Source organism: Arvicola amphibius, chromosome 2 (assembly GCF_903992535.2).
Source record: "Arvicola amphibius chromosome 2, mArvAmp1.2, whole genome shotgun sequence".
NCBI lineage: Eukaryota > Metazoa > Chordata > Mammalia > Rodentia > Cricetidae > Arvicola > Arvicola amphibius.
The window spans coordinates 105,177,417-105,202,952 of record NC_052048.2 but is presented as its reverse complement, the minus strand read 5'-3'; the positions used below and the strand labels follow the sequence as shown (position 1 = coordinate 105,202,952).

The 25,536-nt window shown below is 41.7% G+C and overlaps 1 protein-coding gene across 1 annotated transcript in view; it reads left to right on the top strand.

The window, feature by feature from the left end:
- Sntg2 (syntrophin gamma 2) overlaps window positions 1-25,536 on the top strand; it is a 225,607-nt gene that overhangs the window by 59,500 nt on the left and 140,571 nt on the right. Inside the window, exon 2 of the mRNA XM_038318977.1 lies at window positions 22,696-22,833. Within this exon, the coding sequence (XP_038174905.1) occupies window positions 22,696-22,833 (138 nt within the window). The remainder of the gene's footprint in view (window positions 1-22,695; window positions 22,834-25,536) is intronic.

The window sequence follows — 25,536 nt, the reverse complement described above, 5'->3', positions numbered from 1 at the left end:
CCAGTAGCAAAGACACTGAGAGAAACAATAAATGGGACCTCCTGAAACTGAGAAGCTCCTGTAAAGCAAAGGACATGGTCAACAGGACAAAACAGCTGCCTACAGAATGGGAAAAGATCTTCACCAACCCCACATTAGACAGAGGACTGATCTCCAAAATATGCAAATTTCAAAATGACATTTTCTTTTACTGCTGAGTAGTACTCCATTGTGTAAATATACTACATTTTCTTTAGCCATGCTTCAGTTGTGGGACATCTAGGTTGTTTCCAGGTTCTGCCTATTATGAACATAGTTGAAAAAATGTCCTAATAGTATGGTTGAGCATCCTTTGGGTATAAGCCCAAGAGTGGTATTGCTGAGTCTTTAGGTAGGTTGCTTCCCAATTTTCTAAGAAACCACCATACTGATTTCCAGAGTGATTGTACAAGTTTGCATTCCCACCAGCAATGGAAAAGTGTTCCCCTTACTTCATACCCTGTTCAGCATAATATATAATAGTATACATAAGTGACTCCAAGAATTCTACCAGGGAACTTCTACAGTTGATAAACACCTTCAGTAATGTGGTAGGATACAATATCAACTCAAAAAAACCAGTAACCTTCCTATATACAAAAAACAAAGAAGCTAAGAAAGAAATTAGAGAAACATCAACAATCATAATAGCCACAAATAAGATTTCTTGGGGTAACACTAACCAAACAAGTGAAATACCTGTTCAAGAATAACTTTAAATCTTTGAAGAAAGAAATTGAACAAAACATAAGAAAATGGAAAGATCTTCCATACTCTTGGATAGGGAGGACAAACATAACAATCCTACCAAAAGCAATCTACAGATTTAATGTAATGCCCATCAAAATCCCAACACAATTCCTCACAGAACTTGAAAGAACAATACTCAACTTCATATGGAAAAACAAAAAACCCATAATAGCCAAAACAATCCTGTATAATAAAGGAACTTCCAGAAGCATCACCACCCCTGACATCAAGCTCTACTATATAAAGCTACAGTAATGAAAACAGCTTGGTATTGGGATAAAAACAGACAGGTTGATCAATGAAATCAAATTAATGGCCTAGATATTAATCCACATACCTATAAACACCTGATTATGATAAAGAACCTAAAATTATACAATGGAAAAAAGAAAGTACCTGACATAACTGGATGTCAACATGTAGAAGAATACAAATAGATTCATACCTATCCCCATGCACAAAACTCAAGTCCAGATGGATTAAAGACCTCAATATAAATCCAACCATACTGAACCTGATAGAAGTGAAAGTGGGAAGTGGCCTTCAATGCATGGCCACAGGAGACCACTTCCTAAATATAACCCTAGTAGCACAGACACTGAGAGCAACACTAAATAAATGGGACCTCCTGAAACTGAGAAGCTTCTTTAAAGCAAGAGACACAGTCAATAAGACAAAAAGTCAGCCTACTGAATGGGAAAAGATTTTCACTAACCCCACATCAGACAGAGTACTAATCTCTAAAATATATAAAGAACTCAAGAAATTATAAATCAAAATATCCAATAATCCAATTAAAAATGAGATACAGATGTAAACAGAATTTTCAACAGAAGAATTTCAAATGACTGAAAGACACTTAAGGGAATGTTCAACATCCTTAGGCATCAGGGAAATGCAAATCAAAACAACTCCGAGTTACCATCTTACACTTGTCAGGATGGCTAATATGAAAAACATCTTAAAACATTTTAAATGCCATATTCTGTAGGTCTTTGGAGGAATGCAGATTATCTGTTTAACTGAAATGTATGTCTATATACCTAGAAAACCTAATTGTCATAAGTAAAACTTTGGTTATTACAAATGCTATCTATTAATCTGTATTTCTTAACTATACATGACATTATAAACCAGTTACATAGATATAATACATTAAATAAGAATAGAAATATATATGTATATATACATAGTATAACAAATTTGACCTTAAATTTGTATCAATAGAATAAGATCCATACCAATGCAAATTATTCATCTCTGTGTCATATACCCTTTTAAATGAAAACAACCATAAACAATCATTTTGGGAATTTGGGCATAGTTTTCAAGACTACTTCCTGCTGACTATTGGGTAAAATATTCTTAGGGTTCACTGAGACCTTTTGGGGGTCTTGTTCCATTAAACCACATTAGCATGGAAGAAATCCCCAGATTCTCAACCTTTGTGAAAACAAAAGCAGAGCCTCTTTTCCAAAACAACATATCCTTAGTCCCAAATTTTGAAGTCAAGATACCTTTATGTTGGTTCAACTTAGGATCCCCTAGAATCAAATGTCTCTCTGCAATTAAAAAATTTAAAGAAAACACAATAATATGCATAATCCAGACTCTCTGTGTATTTTCCATCTTTATGTGTCTTATTTTTCTTTATTCCTTTAATATATGACTGTCTGTACTCTTTTATATTACTTTCACTGTCTCTTTAAAGACTTTGTTTTATTTTTTTAAACTATTTCTTTCTTTTTTATAGCTGTCTATTCTCTTTTTCTTCTCTCTCCCAAGCCTACGTACATTTTTTGAATACACTGTTTCTTGTTTAGAGATCTTTTATGTCTGAATCTCTCCTATTGTATATCTAAAATCCTTTTTTGACAAGGAGCTTTTAAAAAAGGTAAACAGTATGGTTGCAGTAGGCCTGGATGCTAGCTCCACATCTCTTGACCTTTCATTATGGCAGAAGTACATTTATGGCGAGCTCTAGGATTGCTAGGTGGGAGCTGTACTCACCTCCTCAACTCTGGGAAGCACCGTGCAGCACATAAACCCTTTTTTTTCTGAGTAAAAGTTAAATCTGCCATGCAGCATGCTCTACAACATGGAAATGTCTCCATGTATGGTGGTGGGAATCCACCATGATTTCCTGCCTGTGCATGCCTAGCACACCTGATGCAGCTGCTTTCCCAGGCAGGGGTGCTGAATGGCAGGCATGATTTCAACTACTGTCCTCCTAACCACAAGTGGGCATGCAAGCACCTGGACACAAACTTTGTGGCTGGTCACAAGGGTTAGCCCTACGATGGCTGCCATTTTGTGAACTGAGACTGTTCTTTTGTTCCCAGCCACCCAGACCCGAATAATCACACAGACACTATATTAATTACAACACTGCTTGGCCCTTGACTCGGACATATTTTTAGCTAGTTCTTACATCTTGAATTAACCCATTTCGATTAATCTGTGTATCACCATGAGGTTGTGATTTACTAGTAAAGGTTCTGGGCAGCTGGGTCCTTCCGAAGCTACATGGTATCACTCTGGCTCTCCCTCCTCTCTCTCTCTCTCTCTCTCCAGCCTGGCTATATTCTGTTCTGCTGTAGGCTGAAGCAACTTCTTTATTAACCAATGGTAATAAAACATATTCATAGCCTACAGAGTGGAATCCCATATAAATCAAGCTCTTCCCTGTCAAATTGTTGTTTCTGGAGCTGTCACGTTGTAAATGAAGTCTCCCTAACAGCCAAAGAGGGACCTACCAGGTCCTGTGTAGAAGCTGCTCTGGGATCTGTACCATGGGAAGTCACTGCGGTGATTGATTTCAGGCATGGTTATTCTATTACCTTGGCTAGGTAACTGTTACATGTCCTGGGATGTATTAACTTTTAAAATGAATTAGGCTTTGTTTCCATTTCTCTAAAAAATATTTCTCCTTGGAGTAGAAGTAGGGATTTTTTTTCCTTTGAATTTTACAGCTTTGATTACAAGAGTGATTGATACATGATACACTGTTACAACACTCTCCTTTTGGGTTTTGGTCCCAGCTGATGGAGGTTCACGCTGTTTCTTATCCTCCTGTCTTCTGGAGGAATTTGTATCATGTTCATCTTTACAGAAATGTTTGGAGGAAGTGGCTAATAACGACATACGGTCTTGTGTGAAAGGATTATAATAATGTCCTAAACCCTTTAAACAGATGGAAGAACAGATGTATTTCCATTCTAGGCTTCAGGAGACTTTTGGATCTGAGTGCCGGAAGCTATAGATTTGTGAAAGCACTTGCCAGTTATTGTAATCCTTGAAGCAGCTTGGCTCCAAATCTAGAAAGACAGAATGACCAGGGTGTTTGCGCCAAGCAAGACTACTGTCATGCAAATGGAGTACTATGTTTCCACCAATCACAGGTCTTCTAGTGGGCCTTCAGGGGATGCGATTCTCTTCTGGTTTGGTTTTAACAATTGACTACAGGCTCTTCAAGAGTCCACTTAGGGTTGTGATGGCAAAACTTCAAGCAGGAGCTGTTTTCGATCTGTCCTGGTTGGTGTGCCATCTGGAGCCAGATTTGTGCTTCAGGATTGAGCTTTGTCAAGACATCCGGAGTGTCTGAAGAAGATAGTGCTCCCATGAGAGCTGATAAACTGGCTGCTTGGCTGACAGACCTTCTCTAAACCAGCCAGCCACCAGGAAAGGGTCTAACAATTGTTAATTAGGGAGTAAACTCACACTGGCCTGCAACATTTTAGCTTAGTTAAAGGAAGAATCAGCTATATGCTTCCAATAAAGGTTTTTTATTCAGAGTGACTTAACAGTAATTAACAGTGCTCTAAAGATGTTTAACTCCTGTCCCAATCCCCAGGAGAGAGGTGGGTTCCTCTGACCTCTCTCTCGGGCATTTTGAAAAATTTCATGTTTAATACAAAATTCTACATGTGTCAATGACTTTAAACCTGAAAAATATCAGGGATATCAAACTTACTACCTATTGAAAATGAAAAATTCTATCATTTTATTGTTCCTTTAATATAAGGTAGTAGCTCCACAAAGATGTGATGTGGTGTCATTGTTAATGTCCCACCTCCACCCTCCTGGTCTTACCTTGTTTTTCTTATGGGCACATCTATGTTTTTATGAAGATACTCTCCTGATATATTTATGGGCATTAATGCTCCTTTACTTTGGAAATACCAATTACAAACTGGTTCATCCTTACCTGGCTATTTTATTTCTGCCATCTTCTCTGTATTTTCATTTTTATTTCATTTGTGTTATGCATTTAAGCTAACTCAGCATGGCCAGGCTTCGTATTGTGTTGGCATTTGGCTTAGTAATATTTCACTGTGGTTTTATCCAACTTATTTTAGCATATTTTTCATCTTCTTTAAACTCCCTTTGTTTCATTTCTGTTCATTTCAATTCAACTTTTAGGATTTCTATTTTCATAATATCTCCCCTCCTGAGGAATATCTACATGTAATTTTTTGGTGATCTTTGGGGCTATCCTACTGCTGCCAAGGATATCTTTGATTCTTCCAGAGTCCAGCATTTTCTTTGCCTCACTCCAATTCAGCTGAAATTTTAAGTATGAGTATAATTTTGACTGAGTCTTAAGGATTTGAGAAGGTAAATTTCTGCTGCTGACTGTGTCCCTCTTTCTGGCATGACATAGATACATTTCCTAAAGGTATTGCAGTGCTGATAAGTGTTTGCCACCAGAGCCAGCCTAAAACCCTGCTGTGCTAGGTGGTAGTTCTGTGAGCAGCTGGAGGCAGACATTGCTGTGAGTCCTAAAGCATAAGAAGAATTAACTGAGCCCTGGAGTGGTGAATACATCTTTTCCAAGACAAGTAGGTAATAGTGTCTCGTGTTCTCTGAGGTTGTACAGAAGTGTTTTATTCACTATTCTGAGAGGTATGTTTTCAGGTAAGTAAGCTAAATTAGAGAAGCAAAGAAAGTAAAATTGAAGCATGTGATGGTGATAAAGAAAAGAGTACGGGGGAGGCGTGGACTTAGATCCCGATCGGCATGTTTGCACTGCCTTCTTCTTCCATTCTTCTCCTTAGAGGAGAAGGATTGTTTATTTTTACGGTCACTTTTAAATGTGGCCTGACACGTGTGTTATTTGGTTAAGCTTGCTATGTGTTCAGACATACCCGTCCTTGTCTTATTTTTCTCCTGGTGGAACATGGTATGGGGCTTCATGACTTGTGAGCAGGAGCCTCTCATTCTGGAAAATGTGCCGGAATATGCATCAGGTCAAGCGGGCTTGTGAAGGGTCTTGAGTCTTCCACAAGGATCGGCTCAGGAGTCTATAAAGGGAATGATGGAGGCTCTCTCTACTTAAAGGGTATCCCCAAATTCAGACTTGGGCAGCATTCGTGACATGTTGATGAGGTTTAGAACTAGCTCTATGGGAAAATGCATATATTTTCATTTTTCTAGCAGTCACAGCAGATTCTTTTCCTCCTCCTCCATCCCTTCCTCCTCTTCCTCTTTCTTTTCTCCCGGTCTTTTTCTGGTTTTTGCTGAGATATCTCTCTGTATGCTGTAAATATGCTTTATTGCCATTGATTAATAAAGAAGCTGATTTGGCCAATAGCCAGGCAGAATAATGCCAGGTGGGAAATCCAAGCAGAGCCACCGGGAGAAAGAAGGTGGAATCAGGGAGATGCCAGCAGCCACTGGGAAAGCAAGATGTGAGGTAAGAAGCCACAAGTCTCATGGTAAAATATATAGAATTGGATTAATTTAGTTGTAAGAGCTAATTAATAATAAGCCTGAGCTAATAGGTCAAACAGTGTAATTAATATTAGGTCTCTAAGAGGTTCTTCAGAACTGGCAAGCTGGAGAGAAACCTCCAGTTACAGGTTTGATTGTGTCTCTCCACAAGACAGTGAAGCTTTTTGATCATTTATTTTTTTAGATTAAAAGTACTTTCCCCTTCCCTTTGCCTTCCTCCTTTTAAACCCTCCTATATATCCTCATACTCCTCCTCTCTCTTTGAAATAAATTCATGACCTCTTTTAGCTTTGTTGTTGATGTTGCTGGTGGTAGTAGTGGTAGAGTGTGTACACATGTGTCTTTGTGTGTGTGTGTGTGTGTGTGCAGTTTTAGAGATAATCATTTGATACTGAATAACCACTTGGTATGATCTTTCCTAGGAAAGACTGTGTCTCTTGCTCTCAGCTTTCATTGGTTGCTTGCAGTTTTTTTGTCTAGCATTGAGGTTCCATGAACTTTACCTGTCTATGTTAGCATGTCTGTTGATGCCATCCTTGTTCAGCTCGTATTTAGACTGTCATGCTAATGAGATTTTATGGGTATATATTTTCTGACATTCTCGGGGACACAATCTTTCACCAAACTCTGCCTCTTAAAATCTGCCTACGCCCTTTTCTGCAATGATCCCTGGGCTTTATGTGCAAAAAATTGTGTTTGTAAATCGATGTATCCTGTGGGCCTGGGTTTCACAACTCTGCATTTTGTTTGGTTGTGGTTTTTCTATAGAAATCTCCATCTGTTGCAAAGAGAAGTTTAATTGATGAAAGCTCTCTTAGGGTTTATTGCTATGAAGAGACATGACCATGGCAACTCTTAAAAGGAAAACATTTAATTGGGATGGCTCACTTACAGTTTTAGAGGCTCAATCCATTATCATGACAGGGAGTATGGCAGGATGCAGGCAGATGTGCTGCCAGAGTAGTAGTTAAGAGTCTTACATCTTATAGGCAACAGGAAGTTGGTTAATGCATTCGGCAGTATCCTGAGCAGAGAAAACCTCAAAGCCAGCCCCTACAGTGACACACTTCCTTCTAGAAAGACATACCCACTCCAGCTAAAACCACACCTCCAAATAGTGCCACTCACCATGAGGTAATGGGTGCCAATTACATTCAAGCTACCCCAAGGGGTGAGGACTACACTTACCTATAGAATAAGGACAAATATTCAGAATGTATTTAGGGTTTATGCCTGTTTAGTAAAGTGATTTATGACTTCACTAACATTGAATATTTGGCTAGGTTTCCACTATGAGGCATGACTTTCTTCTTGTTGTGCAGGTCAGGTCATAGGTCTAATTAGAAAGTGAGGTAGCTAATAGTATGATTTCTTACAATGTTTTCAGACATTATTTGTGCTTCTAACACCATCCCTCACAATGGCACCCCTGTAGTGTCCACGGAGCTTTTCTGTGTTTTGAACTTGGGAAAGAATATGCTATTTGCTTGCCTCTGCAGTTACTTGGTACTCTGCTCATTGTGAACAGAACATGAAGAAAGGCCCCTATGTGCAGGGTATGTCTCTACTACCTACCTTGGTCCTGGGACAGGCTGCTGAGTATGGCAGCTGGAGCAGCAGAAGGCAGAGATGGTATTAGAGCGTTTTCATCTCTAGAGAAATTCTTAAAAGTACCACAAAGAGGGGTAGCTAAAAGGAATCAGTAAACATGATGAACTTGAGTCAGACATTCTTGACTCATTCCAAGAAGGAAGGAAAGGCCAGGGTGATGGAACCTTTCTCAGCCCAGATGTCCTTGACTCAAAATCTCAGCTTCTGGCCAATCAATGACCACTTGAAATCAACCCAAGACACTGGCTCTTCAGCTCACTGTCTCACACTGATGATGATTAAAGCCAGGGCCACACAGGAGCAAAGTGAGATCAAGCTGTATTAAGTGTAATCAAGACAAAGGAGAGAAACTCTCTAGAGAGGAAGGTCCTAGGAGAGAGAGAACCCATTAAACTGCTTGCTTGGGGGTCAAGATGATGCCTATTGAGATTGCTTCATTCTCTGGGGATATTAAGTTTGAGGAAATTGGGTACGTGCGCCCATACCCAATACCTGTCCCCCAGGAGGTGATCACAACCTGTTCATGTGCTGGCTGCCCAAATTGGTGAGTAGTCACACATTGAAGCTCCCATTTCCCCGTCTTTGACTTCTCAGGTGCTGATGCTGAATTGTTTTACTGATTCGTGTCAACCCCACTGGCATTGCCAGTCACTAACCTTGTAGGTGTTCTTGGTCTCCAAGCTTGGGCATGGCTTCCTGGCTATTAATTAAAATATGATTTCTGTGTTTTCACATTTGCATACCAGTTTAGCCTTACCTTTTACCTTACTGCCTCTAGAGAGATAACTTCTGTCAAGAGGAAGGAAAAAAAATTAAGATTCCAACAGGAAACAAGGACCAACCATGGTATAGTTAAAGCAAATAATACCAGGTATGACCTTAAAAGGCCTTAAAAAGAATGACTCTGATGAAAATTTGGGTAAATGGTGAGATTTAGCAGTGTGGTGTTTATAAGGAACATGCTTCACAAAAAGAAAACAAAAGACATTCCAGGTCAAAACCAAGCCTGAGAGCCATTTCTGGGATTTCATACAGATCAAGCCAGTGGTAGGAAGGTCACTAAGTTAAACCTACAAACGAGACTTATTTCTCCAGGTGTTTAATATGAAACTCCAGGTTACCTTAGTAACATGAGAAAGCCCTCCTTCCCTGAGCATGAGAACAGTACAGTCTCCCGTGGGTTCAGTATACCTTCACCACTGTCCACTGGAAAGAGGACACCAGGCCTCCTCCTTCACAGCCCCTTACACAGTCTCTCCCCTGTCTAGGTCACTGAGGAAATGATTGTGCAAACACCTAAAGGGGAAGTCACTCATAATTATTTTGAAACAAGATATAAATTGGCTTTGTCTCCAGGCACACTGAGGTACAGTGTCCTCAGAGGTGTGTCAATGCAACCTATTCAGCCATTTCAGGTAATGTTAAACAGAGAACTGGTTTTCTCCTGTGTGGTGTTTGCTTAATAGTTACCTTCCATGACAAATGTCTTTTATGCAGTGATGTTTGCTTGCTATAGATTTGTGCAGTTTAAAAATTCAAATTATTTTGCAAAGTAGTTTTACCTCTAAATTTAGCAGTAGCTTTCAAATCATGACCCTTATAATATATATTTCATCCTATTCTCAGATGTGTGCATTTGAATATATTTAAACAAACCTCACTCTGTGTATTAAAGGTGTTTCTCATGCGATTATAAGGTACAGCTATGAGATGGTTACTTCAGAGAAGCGAGGCAACATACCCACCATCTTGTCGAGTAACCTATATGTTTTGGAGGAGCAGCTGGAATTTACCCATTTAACAGAAATCTCGAAAGCATGCTGTCGTAAATCTGATCTCCATGATGACCCTTATCTGCCCAGCCTTGCATGTCTTCTGACCTATATTGCCACCTTTCCTCTGTCCCTCTCCTGATAGGTTCTCTTTCTCTCCATGTGTTTCAAGTGTTTATTTTTAAGATTTCACATGTAAGTGAAACCGTGCCATGTTTGCATTTCTGCATCTACTTAATAAAACTAATGACAATGTCTTTCACATGTGCTAATGCAAACGATAGGACCTCTTCCCTTGTTAAGTTCGAATAATTTTCAGCTATGTATGCATATAACCTTATTTATTTAATTATTGTATCCATTCATCCATTGGTAGAAATGTAGGTTGTTTTCAAAGTCTGAGACGGATGCTTCTTGAACATGGGGGTGCAGCTGTCACTGTTAAAGTTTCAGTGTACACAGTTGGGGGGATTGACTGGGTAGCATGACAGATATGTCCTTAGTTTTCTGAGGTATTCACATACTCTTTTCCATAATGGTTATTCCAACTATATTCTCACACTCTTGACTTTTTTTCCCCATTATTGGTGATTTCGCCTAGCTTTGGGCATGCCAGGCAAGTGTTCTACCACTGAAATACACCCTTCCCTCTCTCTTGACTTTCATAATAGCTGTTCTACTGAGTGAGAGGGGACATTGCAGCATGGCTTTAATTGGTACTCAAAATGTTGAGCATCTTTCCTTGTACTTCTTGGTCATCCTGCATCCTCTCTGGAGGCAGCATCTACTCAGGACTTTTGTATAGTGTTTAGTCAGTTTATTTGTGGCTATTGAGTTGTATGAACTGTTTGGGAATTTCAAGTTCACTCCTTATCAGTAGTATGTCTTTCATTGTTTCTCAGTCTGTGACTTCTCTTTTCATTTTGTTTGTTGTTTCTTTTGGGCATGGACCAATATTAGTTTACTGCAATCCTATTTATCATTATTTTATTATTATTGTTATTACTTACTATTATTGTTTTGCTGATATAGCCTGATGTGTTTTGTGATACTCCTTCCAAAAATCATTGCCAGACCAATATCAAGAAGCTTTTAAAATTTTCTTCAAGAGGTTCCTGGTTCCGGGGTTATGGCTGTATCTTATAAGCATTCTGGGTTTTGTTATATGATGGAACATACGAGTTCAGTTCCTCTCTTTTGCACATGGAAATCCCATTTGACTAGCACCAATTATTACAGAGACTGTTATTTGCTTGGATGCATGAAACCCTCAGTCTTCCCACAGTTGCTGGGGAGATTTTTATAATGTTCCCATTGTTGAGGAAATGACCTTCTGTATCCACACTGCTGCTTCTTTTTTTTTTTTTAATCAAGGAAGGTTGTGGAATTATCAAATACTTTATATAGACTGAGATGATTATTTGGTTCATAACTTTTATAGTAACATGATGTATTACATTGATTTATTGTAGAAGGAAACGGGCGGGCTGTGTCCCGCCATCCGGCTAGCTTTACACCCGAAATAATTACACGGAAACTGTATTCTTTTAAAACACTGCCTGGCCCATAGTTTCAGCCTCTTATTGGTTAACTCTCACATCTTCCTTTAACCCATATTTAGTAATCTGGGTAGCACCACGAGGTGTGGCTTACCAGGAGAGATCTTAACCTGTGTCCATCTCGGAGAGGAGAATCATGGAGACACACTATGGCGACTGCCTGAAGAGTCTCCCCACTCCTGCTACCCAGCATTCTGTTCTGTCTACTCTGCCTACCTAATTTTCTGTTCTCTTAAAGGGCCAAGGCAGTTTTCTTTATTAATTAACCAATGAAAGAAACATAGACAGATAACTCTCCTCCATCATTTCCCCTTTTTCTGTTTAAACAAAAAAGAAAGGCTTCAACTTTAACATAGCAAAATTACATATAACAAAACAGTTATCAAGCAAGTATTACAGCTACAATATTTAAATCTATTTTATCTTTTATCATAACTAAGGAAATCTATAACTATCTATTTATTCTTCAACTCCATCAAAGACTCCAGAAGGATATAATATTACCTAAGTAAACAAGTCATTTGTAACTTTCGAACTCTAGAAATGACAGAGACAACTCGCTGCCTAGACAGTCACCCAAAGTTCCTCTGTACCGTTGGGGCATCCATCTTCAGCCTTCAGGCCCATAGTGTCCAGCAGACTTTTTCATGAAGCAGGAAATTCCAAAGACAGTTCAGTCACTTTCTGCTGTGTCCTGCAGAACGTCTCGCAGACTCTTTCATGAATCAGGAACCCCGAAAGACCATCTCACCTTTAGGCAAGTTCAGCAGTCCTCTCTCTGCGGGTTCTTTGTGTCCAGTTTATGGAACAGTCCAGCCAAGAGCAGTTTCTTGCCCAAATGGCTAACAAACTCCATAAGTAGCCTCTTCGATGCCCATCTTCCTCTTGAAGTAGATTGGTGCTGCCAGGAGCAGACGTGTCTCATTGTCATGAAAAACCCTAAGTTATTAAAACATTAAATGCCATATTCTGCAGTCTTTGAAAGATATGAAGAATGTCTATCTAACTGAAATATATCTCTACATATCTAGAAAATCTAATAACATGACTACAAGCTTAACTATTATCAATGATTATCCATTAACAACCTATATTTCCTAATTATACATTACAGTTTTTAAAATGAACTACAATCACAATAGCTTAATCAAGATCAGAAATACATATACATATAACAAAATTGACCTTAAAATCTATACCAATGCAAATTATTCATATCTATATCATCCCCCCCTTTAAATGTAAAAGAACATTTATAAACAATATTTGGGAAAATGGGCGCAGTTATTTCTCTCCAAACTGCTTCCTGCTGAATGGGGGCGTTGTTATTTAGGTCTTTCATGGTATAACCTGTCTGCCAGGTTCATCTCAGTCGGCAGTTGAGTGAAGTAATTTTTTGAAGATGTTCACAGCAACCTTTCAGGAGGGCGTGGTCTATCATACCATATTGGGATAGAAGCAATCCACAGAGTCTCGTCCTCTGTGAAAACAAAAGAAGAAACTCTTTTCCAAAGCATCATGTTCTTAGATCCAAATCCTGAAGTCATACCATTAAGATGTCCATTCTGGTCTAGCCTGGCAGCCCATATAATGAAATGTCTCTCTGTATTTAGCTCCTTTACGGTCAAAAATTTTAAAGAAAACACAATAAAATACATAATCCAGACTCTCTGTGAATTTTCCATTTTTACGTGGCTTATTTTCACTCTATCACTTTACTTATTTCTCTTTAAAGACTTTACCCTTTTTTAAGGCGTTAACTTTATTATCTATATATTTATTTTTTCTCTCTCTCAAGCCTACGTTATATTTATCCAACATTGTGAGCCATTTAAAGGCCTTCTATGTCTGAATCTTTCCTATTGTGAATCTGTAATTTTTTTACTATCCAGGAGCACTTCTTAAAAGGTTAAGCACTTCTTAAAAACTTAAGTTGCGCCACGTAGAGGTAATACGGTACCGCCTGTTTCCAGCCAAGTCTAAACTTTAACTGCGCTGTTATCATGGTAATTACAATAGATCCTGCCTGAGATCAGCATAGTTCAGCATGGCGGAGCAGAGCCAGAGCTGCTCCTGTCTCAGTCATTTGGTGCCCCTGAGCCGCACACAGTTTCAGGCACACAGCAGTCGACATTGGAGCCGCACTCAGCAGTTTAATTCTGAGACTGAGCGTGCAGCACAGAAACTCTTTTCATCCAAGTTACAGCCAAATCTGACAAGCAGAGCACTGCACAGTCTGAAAACATCGGCAGAAATCCGCCATGTTCTCCTGCTCGCCTAAGCCTGATTCCGCCATCTGCCCAGGTGCAGGCAGGGAGCAGGGAGCCATTGGCACGGTCTCGGCACACTCTCCTTCCGATCCCAAGTGGGAACACAAATATCCAGGCCCATAAAAGCCACTGAAATGCTTTATAACCAGAGTTTGCACTTGCGGCACAGCACCAGGAAGCCACATTTTAAAATGACTCAGCGTTTTCTCTGCTGCTATTGCCTAAACAGGAAATCTCTCTACGGCACGTCCAGGCAAACAGCAAAAAGCTGTGTTAAACTCTCTCTCTCTCTCCTTTATTTAAAGCTTTTTCAGGTTTTTAAGTGGATTTAGTCACCACGTTGGAGCGCCAATCTGTAGAAGGAAACGGGCGGGCTGTGTCCCGCCATCCGGCTAGCTTTACACCCGAAATAATTACACGGAAACTGTATTCTTTTAAAACACTGCCTGGCCCATAGTTTCAGCCTCTTATTGGTTAACTCTCACATCTTCCTTTAACCCATATTTAGTAATCTGGGTAGCACCACGAGGTGTGGCTTACCAGGAGAGATCTTAACCTGTGTCCATCTTGGAGAGGAGAATCATGGAGACACATTATGGCGACTGCCTGAAGAGTCTCCCCACTCCTGCTACCCAGCATTCTGTTCTGTCTACTCTGCCTACCTAATTTTCTGTTCTCTTAAAGGGCCAAGGCAGTTTTCTTTATTAATTAACCAATGAAAGAAACATAGACAGATAACTCTCCTCCATCAATTTATATCCGTTAAACCATCCTTGTATGCCAGGGATGCTCCCAACTTGGCCATAACACATACTGTGTTTGATATAATACTGAGTTTATTTGCTGATACTTTGTGGAGGACATAGCTTCAGTGTTGGACATATGGGTTATTTTCTTGTGGTGTCTTTGTCAGTCCTTGGTATGAGGTAATACTAGCATCATAAAGTATATTTAGAAGTATTCCTTTTGGTCCTGTACTTTGAGAGTTTGGGAATGCTGACTTTAATTCATCTTTGAAATTTGATAGAATTCAGCTGAGAAGACACCTGTGCGTGGACTTCTCTTTGTGGGGAGCTTTTAATTAGTGTGTCAGTATACTGTTTACTATTGCTCTGTTCAGGGGTTCCCATCTATTCTCAGTTAAAGCATGTTACAGTATATTAGCCTAAGAATATGTTCACCTTCTCTAGGATACCCAGCTTGTTGGTTTGTGGTTGTCTTTAGCCCCTACTGGTATTTTTATTTTTTGTGTCATCTGGTATAATGTCTCCATTTTCCTTCATCATCACCTTATCAATATGTCATGAGTTTGTGATGGTTCCTCCTTCCCCTTGCTGCTAAAATGCACATTTATACTTTTCACTCAATATTTGAATATCCCTCATTTTCTCCTCTGTCTAGATAAAGGCTTATTTGATCTCAAAGAAAACTAAAATTTGATTCTTAGATTCATTCTTTTTGTTTCCCTGTGAATTTTATAATTTGTTCTGTTCTCCATTCTTTATATAAATTTCGGGTTTAGTTTGTCACTTTTCTATATCCTTGAAGCATAATGTAAAGATATTTATATTGTCTTTTTCTTTTTTTTAATTCTTTAAGAGGTTTTTCCCCCCATACCAATGACAGTTCCCCATCCTTCCCCTCCTGCTGCTCACCTCCACCTTCCTTCCACCCAATTTCCCATCCACTCCTCAGAAAGGGTAAGACCTCCCATGGGGAGTCAACAATGTCTCAACTTGAGAAAGGATCAGCTCCCTCCCCCCACCCCTGCGCCCTGTAGCCCTATATCTAGGCTGAGCAAGGTATCCCTCTACAGGGAATGGGCTCCAAAAAGTCAGGTCATACCCTGGGGATAAATCCTGGGCCCACTGCCAGTGGTCCCACAGATTGCCTAAGCTGCAAAACTCTCGCCCACATTCAGAGGGCCTAGCGTGGTCCTATTCAGTATGTGCAACTGTCATTTCAGAGTCAGCGAGCTTCTACTAGCTCGGGTCAGCTGTCTTTGTGGGTTTCCCCATCGTGATCTTGACCCCTTTGCTCATATAATCCCTCCTCCCTCTCTTCAACTGGACTCTGGGGAGCTTGGCCCAGTACTTAGCTGTGGATCTCTACACCTGCTTCCATCAGTTACTGGATGACGTTTCTGAGAGACAAGCATGGATGCCCCTGGGCAGGTGAAACAGATAAGATAGGCTGGGTAAGTGGGAGGAGGGAAGGGAAGGTATAAGGGGTTTGGGGAGGAGGACAGGAGGGAAAGGTCTGGTTTAGTTGGGGAAGGGACAGAGAGGGAAAGCAAGGAAAGAGGCATCTTGATAGAGGGAACCATTATGGGATTAGGGAAACTCTCAGGAATCCACAAGGACGACCCTAGCTAAGACTCCTAGCAATAGTGGAGACAGGGCCTGAAATGGCCTTTCCCTGTAACCAGATTGATGTCTTTTTCTTTTTAATATAGGAACTTACAGCTATGAGCATACCTCTTAAAACTGTTTTGGGTGGGTCCGTGATGTAACTCTGTGGGTAAAAGCATCTAACGCACCACCCTGCTGACCTGAGTTTGACCCTTGCAACCCAAGTAAAGGTAGAAGGAGAGAATCACTCAGCAAACTTGTCCTCTGACTTCCCCACGTGTACCATGGCGTGCATGTGAGCACACATGCTCTCTAATGTTATGATGTCATGCGGTATGATATGGTAAGGAAATGGCTTGGACTGTATCCTAGAGTTTTCTATTTGCTGTGTGTCCCTTGTTTTTTGTCTCATGTTTATATAGTGGGTTTTTCATGGCAATCAGTCAAATAACAATAGTTGGGACAACCTTCAAATTCTTTGTTAAGTTTCAGTCCCCTCAAGGTCACTGATGAGAAGTTGGGCTTATGCTGAGAAATCTAATTTCTATTTGATTTGGTATTCCCAGTTACTGAAGAACAAATCCTATTGGTTATAAAAATACTTAAATGGAAATTACACATATGAACAGTCTTATATTATAGTGTCCAGTGGTCAGTGACTAAGTTGCAGGAATAATGATTTTACTATAACACTAAATAGAAACAACTTCATCTGGTGACCAGCTAACCATTGTGTCAGTGCTAAGACTAGGTGTTTCTTCCTGTACACACAGTGTTCATGACAATACATTTTACTTTCTGCTCATCATTTGAATATTCCTTCTGTTTACTTTTACACACACATGCTGAATGTGTTTGTGTGTGTATGTGTGTGATGTTTGTGCTTATGTGTATAGAAATCAGAGGTCACCCTCTGATGCCAGTCCTCAGATACTGCCTGCATTGTTTTTTGAGACAGAGTCTCTCCCTGGGACCTGGGGCTCTCCAAGCAGTTTAGTCTGGCTGGCCAGTAAGCGCTAGCAAGCCACCTGTCTCTCCCGGCTAGGTGCTGGGATTACAGGTATATGCTGCCATCCCTGACGTTTTACTGAAGTGGTGGGGTCCAAACCAATGAGGGACCCTGTCTCAAAAAGAGGTGGACAAAACAACCGAGGAACAGCACCCAAAGCTGTCCACCATATGCACACTCACACGTATGTGTGCCCGCACACATGCATGCATACCACACGTAAGATAAAAGAACAGTTTGTCCTGTCTAACGCTCAGAAGTGTAATCAGAGCTCTAATGTCCTCACAGTGAGGGGTGCGTGGTGAAGTGAGGCCAGGGGATGTTTATGTGTCTAACAGTCGCCGCCTTGTCTACATTGGAACTTGAATTCAATGTTCATAAACGACTACATGCCTTAACCCTGAAATCACAACATACAGATTTATCTCCGCAACAAAACTGTCACTTTATTGTAAGCTGAATGTTGTGTTGATACAAAACATAGCTCTCACCTCAGGGGGAGCAAGAGGCTGTTTATTTTAGAGCCAAATGTGAGTGATGATGGCCCAGGAACACACACACATTCAGCTTGCCCCAAATACCGTGCCTCGGTGTGGTAACAGCTTGCTAATGTTTTTATAGTAACAGAACAAAAGAACATTATAAATCAAGGCAGTTTTCAAACACACTGGGGGAACCGTCAAGCAAGCAGGCTAAGCAAAACTGGGAAGTCTCTGAGTTTCAGATGCTGTCTGATGATACCCTTAGCTTTGAGGTTGTGAAGGTTACTCTGCCGTGAAGTCAGTCCATCTCAAAAAATATCACATGGTCATCAAAGATGGTGAGTCAGAGACAGATGTAGGCCATGAAGGTTTTTAAGGGTCTGAAGACAGCCAAAGATAACTGGGCTCTGGGTTTGTTACGTTCTGCTCCTCACAATCATCAAGTTCTGCTTAGTAGGGTCTTTACCACACATGTGGCTTTTCCTCCAGAAACTTCCGTTCACACCAAGCAAAGGCACCATAGTGGATAGGATTCAGGACTAAAGTAGGGGAGAAATCATTATCACATCTTCTAATTTACATTGCCTAAACTGTCTAATATGGGAAAAACGATTATATTCTAGTGGGATCCCTACTCTAGAATAGTGGGTGTGGCTGTGGACTGGGAAAATAGGCAGCTGGGGTGAATAGGAAAGACAGCGGTGAGCCTGCTCCAGGCCGAGAGTTATTGGTCTCTACATACTTTTTCCATGACCCTGAGTTGGGGCTGTGGAGTCTGAGGGGGTAAAGCAGGTGAGGAAAACGTTCCCTCTCCATCTGATGCTGTTCCTGAGATGTTCTCATCTCACCATCCAGATTTTGGATGGAAAATGGAAGAGTCTTTGGTGAAAGTGGCCCCGGGCTGTAGGTATGGCATGGCCATGCGGCACATTTGCCAGAGACACAGAACTTCCAGACACTTTGCAAGCAGCGGTAGCTACTTATGTAGAAACACAGAGACTGTCCATCAGTTGGGGGATAGCACCCCCCCTCTCACTCAATCACTGTTGGGTTCCTAGCCTCAGATCTTCGCTTTGCAGTTAGGTTGAGGTTGACTGATAAGATCGTTTTAAATGTTGTACAAGTCCCACCCCCACCACCAAGCAGCCATGTGTCGATAACCCTGAAATCTGTCAGGAAGTATGTACAGAGTGGACGCGTAGTGTTGATGTTCAGAATCACAGAGCAAACCTCTCAGATAATCTGGGTCGGGCTTCGATAACCTGTTGATCTCTGGTGATGACCATGCTGTGAAAATGAGGGGAATGTCCGTGAACAAATCATAGAGCCTGGCTGATAGCTTCATGGGGGCCTAGAGCCTGCTTCACAGTTGGCAAGCTATAGGCCTCACACCCGAAGAGACCTATGCTGGCAAGGACAGAAATACCGAAGTCAAGTGCTTGGTTCTCAGAAGTGTCACAGCCATAAGATAAGCATAATAACTGTGGCCTATATGTTGCCCTGATGTATGCATGTGTTGATAGGCAGCAGCTCGTTCACAAGGCTGGCTGCACAATTGGCGAGCTGACTTCACTCACGAGGTCTTGACGTCTGAAAAGCTTTCCTAACCACGTAGGAGATGTGATGAGGGCCTTAGAATTCTCCAAAACAATGCGTCACTTAGAGTCACCTCAGTTTTACACTTCCAGAATCAAAGCTAAAGGAACATCTTGTCTGCCTCCCCATTCTGAAGAGCCCGGGAAGAAGACTGGTCGAGTTCCTTTCCTTTCTGCACTTAGTAACTGGTTGATTTCAAGTTCCCCCTGGCATCGGATGGTTATTTTCTCATTCAGTTAATGTCAACAGTGCACGGAAGGCATACTCAGTTCTAAATGAAGCAGGAAGATCTTTAACTTGTCCCCATTTTCATCCTTCGGACAGTGGAACAGCCACAGGTGCTTCCTTTAATCCCGGGGGCTCTGACATCCATGTCCTCTGAATTACTAAACGTTTCAGGTGCCTTTGTGACAGAGACATCCATAAGTGGCTGTATCCTAGAGACACACCCAGAGGCACAAATGAATGACAACTATACAATGTCTATCATTTTTCTAAATCCACGGAGGCCTACCTTAAATTCCTTGAAGGGAAATCGACTTCAGCAGGCAAGGGTTGAGCATAGACAGCTATACTCTTGGAGATTTACATCGGCAGCAATATATGATACATGCTCAAAACTTAAAAATGGCCCGCCTCTGCTTGGAATACGATTTTTAAAAAGCCCATCTTTGTAAATCCTGTGCATAGTTACCTTCACACATACGCTTGCACTTACACATAAATATGACTCTACTGTTATCTATGATCGTTTATTGTTCAAGTTACTCTCTCAGGAGTTAAGTTTTAGATCGCTTGGGAATTGTATTCAAATTCTTTTCTTTTTTTCTCAATTTAACAGAATGTTCATTTTCTACCCTGACGAATAAGACTACTTATACTAACCTATTGTCTGCTGCGCGTTCACATTTTTGTATATGATATTCTTGTCATAGAAACGCTGACTATTTCTGTGCAGCGAATCAATGTATTTCAGCTTTTAAGTCAGGATAACCCAGGACACTCCACTATGTGAGAGAGAAGGAACAAGGAGGAGGAAGAGGAGAAGAAGGGAGGGAAAGATTTTATTCTTGGGTCTCACTGGGGAGAGGAACATTTCTCTGTCCTAGGAGTACTGACTCTGGCTGTAGGAACCTGAAGCCAGCCTTGAGCAAATAATAGGATCCTCCTGGAGCAAGAACTCTCCTTCTGCAGATCACAAGAGGAAGCAGAGTAGAGAAGGGAACCAGGACACTGGGGGCATAACAGGAGATAGTGTCAGGATTTTTTACCTTAGTGTTGACCCTTCAGGCAGTGAAGGGGACTACAGTGTTAGTGGCCCCCAGGGCAGTAGAATGGTTGAGGTAGAAAAAAAGAGGTACCAGAGGGAACCAAAGCTCACAGCAGTGTAGAATGCAATGTGGCTTTTCCTGTGAGTTGGAGACCCTGGGTTTTTTTGTTTTTTGTTTTTTTCCTAGAAGAATGAGGCCATGTGGACCAACTTAGCAGGCTTCCCTGGGCACCATGATAAAGCTTGCATGTGGGGGCATGGGTGGCACCAGGAAGGCTCAGGACAATACTGGATCCTACGGCTGCAGAATTAGGTATATTCCCATATAGGGCATGCTTCAAGGTGCTCGTTGGAGATTCAGACATGGCAGTCAGAGGGCCACATACACCCTGGGCAATAACACTGTCCACCCTTGAATGGAAAACTACAGAAGAGATGGGGGTTTGTTTTTTATTAGGTTTTTAATTTTTTTTCCTTATGAATGAGAAAATCTAAGTTTACTTTAAAGAAGTAGATTAAGGTAACTTTGATTTGGGGTACTGTATGAATCTCGTTAAAGGAGGCTGGTCACTGGAGCCGTGGTACAGACATTAGGGTGCTGGGTTAGCTTTGGGCAAGAAGGAGCGAGGTTCTTTTTCCACTGTGCCAGGATTTGGTGCCAGCTGTGGCCTCCTCACAACCTGGTATCTGGACGACACTGGTGAGTTTTCTGACAATAGTGGCCAGGGTCTGCAGAGGTGCAATAAGGAGTGCCCGCCACACCCCCTAGATGTTGTATCATATTTGTGTCAAAGCACACAATTATGTCTGGCAAGATAATTATAGTTGGGGGTAAGTGAATGTTTTCATAGGAGGAAATGATTTGAGCAAAATTATAGTTTTGACTTAGAAAGCTTAATTATCTCCAAATTGGTTTTGTTCCTGACTTTTTCTTAAACATTTGAGGAGTTGGATTTCCTGGTGTCACCTGGTTCATAGGGCAAAGGAAGGGAGCAAACAGCCCATGTCAGGTCTTTATTGAGTCCTGCTTGATCTCCTTGGTGAACTTTTAAATGGACGGTATTAAATATTAAAATGTGTGCTCTTCAGTCTCAGTATCTGTGAGAACGTTCGTGATAACACCACAAGGCAGGAGGATTACACTGAGTCACAATGCAGAGGTTTCCATGGCAATGCTCTTGCTTCGGGCTGTGATGATTTAGAGCATCTTGGGGGCTGTGGCGTGTGGGTGACCTACTGGCATCAGAACGCAGAGAAGAACAGGAAGTGGACAGGCCAAGATGCTCCCTTCAATAGCGTGCCTTCAGGGAACTACCTCGTCCAACGAGGGCCTGCCTTCTACATTCCCATCACCTTTCAGTGGTCTGAATTCTGGCTCCGGCTCCATCCATGGATTAAACCATGGATCACCTCAGAGACAACCTGATCTCATCCTCTCTAGAGACATCCTCAGGAAAACTCCACTTAGAGTCTCCTAGGCACTTCTCCATCCAGCCAAGCTGGCCACAGAGAATAACCATCCCAAAATGTGTAATTATAATATCATAGCCACTTGTTAAAGGACCAGCACCCTTTCCTTGGCTGTCATCCTACACAACTATTCTCTCCTCTGAATGAATTCCAGTTGTTTCCATTCCTGAGTCTCTGGGCACAGGGATTTCTCTCGCTAAGACAACTCACTGGTGCAAGCTGCTTGGCTCAATGAATTTGTTGAAATTAATATCAAATGTGACTGTGGGCTTGACATACCGACATTGCATGAATTGGTACTTCATCTTTCATGTCCACTGAGAGCCCTGCTATCCTCCACAGCGTGAGCCCTTCTCTTAGGCCTTGTGTGGTTTTCCTTGGTGACAGACAGCTCCTGTGTCATGGTCTGCAGCTGCTAGACAGGTTCTCATTGTTCTGGGTGTTGGCCCCCAGGGACTCTCCGTGTCCTGCAGTTTCCCATCTAGAGCTGGTGAGGTTGCCCTGCTACCCTGACTGCCTATTGCAAATGGAGACCAGGATCACTCAGCATCTCTGGGTTGAGGACGGGGAAGCATGTCTCAGGAAGTTGGGGAAAATCCCCCAGAGCGTTTGTAGAGTACAAGGAAAGCCCAGCTTTCCAGAGAGATCTCTACGTAAGATAGATCTGTAAATCAATCGCGTTTCTGCCATGAATGAAAAGACATATGTCCACGCAGGGTAGAAGGTGGCGTGAGAGGAAGCACTATCACCTCTCATCATGAAGAACTGAACTCACTTGTTAATGTCACCGCTTTGCATCCTCAGACCAAAACTGCGCTGGCCTTGCTGTATGACGAAGGGCTGGAGAATGCCTACGACGTCCGGCTGAAGCTGACTAAAGAGGTGCTGACTATCCAAAAGCAAGATGTCGTCTGCATCGGGGGAGCCCCTCCTGCTGCGAATGTAAGTGCTCCTGCTTCCAGGGCAGGGCTCAAGCCAAGCCAGGTCCGGGAGCTTCCGAAGAGACCTGCAAACACCACTGTCTAGGAAGGTCCTGTGAGAAGTTGGTATGCTGCAAGACATCTAACATCTATCCCCCAGTCCTGGCTGATGACGTCACAGGGTTAAATGCTCGTTTGGTAGTTCTATCCCATGCCTTCTCCACGGTGGCTTTCTAATGTTGCATGTAGGAGTGAGAGAGGGTATGGTGCGTGCATGTGTGTGTATGTGGGAGTGGTGGCGAGGTGAGGTCAATGTATGCATGTGCATACGTGTAATGTATATGGTGTAGTCATTTGTATGTGTGTGTGGAGGCCAGAGGTTGTCACCAGGTCCTCCTCTGTTTCTCTCCTTATCTTGTGATACAGAATTCCTCACTGAACCCAGAGCTCCTCAGTTTGGTGAGGCTGCCTGCTCAGTGGATTTGCCTATCTCTGCACATTTCTTAGTGTGGATACTTCTGGCTAGGAACTGAATTCAAAAAGTGATATCACATATCTTTAATCCCAGCACGTGGGAGGCAGAAGAAGTCATGTATCTCTGTGAGTCTGGGGCTAACCTGAACTACATAACAAGTTCAAAGCTAGTCCGGGGTGCATAGTAAGAGTCTATCTAAAAAGCCAGAACAACCACCAAATGTCCTTCATTGACTTTCGTTTAGCTAGTGCATGGTTTGGAATGAAGTGGCCTTCGCATAGCCCATGCAGCAAGTCTGGTGGATCAAGTCACTTAGAGGACATGATCAAGTCACTGGGGAATTCATCTTTGTGGTCAGGAGGAATATCAAGACAGAATCTGTTGTATGTCGAAAGCCACCCGTCAGAGTCAAGGCCATAGCATTTAGAGCTGGGTATGGAGTTGAATGGGTGAGGTGATTGACCTCTGGCAATGTGTAGTCTGGACAGTCTCCTTCAAATGGGCACCCCCTTTTCTACACCAGACCCTCACCCACTAATTAAGGAACAGATCGAGAACTGATGATGACATTGGTAAAACTGGCCTTCTGGGAAGTAGATGTGTTCCGTGGGGCAATTCACTGAATTCTCAAATTTTGTTTCATGCACCTCCCACAATGGATTATGAAATGACTTTTAGAAGAGATTGCATTTAGGATTCAGCCCAGCACACTGCCCTAAAAATCAGCTGGTACTCACACCTTGGCTATGGTCCCACTCTCACTTCAACTGTGCTTGGCTCTCTCCACCTTTCCTCTTGACTAGAAATATGTCAAGGTAGCTGTCTTCTCCGGCATAGATAATTCTTTATGCATCTTTTCATCAAGCACAAAAGTGGCTTTGAAGTGCAAGAGGCAGCTCTCCTATGGTATTCTTCTTCACGTTCCTGTGGGATGTTTTTACCCACTTCTTAACTTCCAGACTAGAGTTTGTTACAGCTTCAAACTTATGTTTAGATCTGTGCCTCTAGGATCCTGACTTCCCTGGATGATGAACTATGATATTGGAACTACAAACTAAAATACGGCCCTTCCCAGTTCCATCATAATGTTGCATGACAATACAAATCCTGCCTAAGGCTCTTTTCCAAATAGGGGTTATTCTATCCCTACAGCAAGGTTTGATTTTTATCAAATCTATTAAGATATAAATGACAAATAAAATCACATGTATCTAGCAGTAGAGTATGATGATTGGATTTATAAATATGACTGTTTGATTTGCGTATAGAAATGATTGCTCTAACTAAAGTTATTCTATATATATATATACACACATATATATAGAATATATATGTATATATATATGTGTGTATATATATATATATATTATCGTGTATATTTACATTGTTTGCATGTGTGTCGAGGTCTCGGGGATACCAGAGTGTGAGATTTACCCTCCAAGCAAACTTCAAGTATACAGTACAATATTGTGAACCATCATCCTCATCTTGAAGTCAGAGTCCCAGAACTTAAATCTTTTTGTTTGTATTTTCTTAAGGGAGTCTCCTGTGTCCCAGGCTGCCCTCGAACTCCCATGTAACCAACAGATAGACATAAACTTCTGATCCTCCTGCTCGTATCTTCTAGGTGCTAGAATTTCAGACATGGGCCAGCACACCCAGCTACAAATTACAAATCATGTAACTCACACCTTTTGCCTCTGGCCAATGTTGTTACATGTGCACCTTGTAACTCAGGTGCCCACCAGAGACATGACATCACGCTGTATTCTTCTTCGTGCCTGAATTGTCGCACTATACCCAGTGTATTAATAATCTTCTGCAGTTCATATGTGGGGTGACAGATGAGTGACTTCCCCTCCTGTTCAGGGTTGACTGGTATCCCACTGTTGAATCTCAATCAACTCACCCATCCTTAGATACTCGGCTTGTTTTGAGATCCTGGATGTGGTGATGAATGCCGTGATGCATGCGGTTTAAACCGCACTGCTGCTCTCTGCTGCTCTCCCTTGCTGACCTGTGAATGGCAGCTCTCACTGTCCCTCAGATAAAGAGGGACAATGTGTCTACAACCGGAGCCAGGTGCACTTGAGAGCGGCCTAGATGAGGAACATGAAAATGGCGGTTCTCACACTAGAGTCTCTAAACTGCGACTCTTTCCATGTGTGTTTTTAGAAAGGGTTCATTACTTAGACATATGATCTATGCACAAAATATAATGCTTCCAGTTACAAGGCTAAGCAGGGTGTC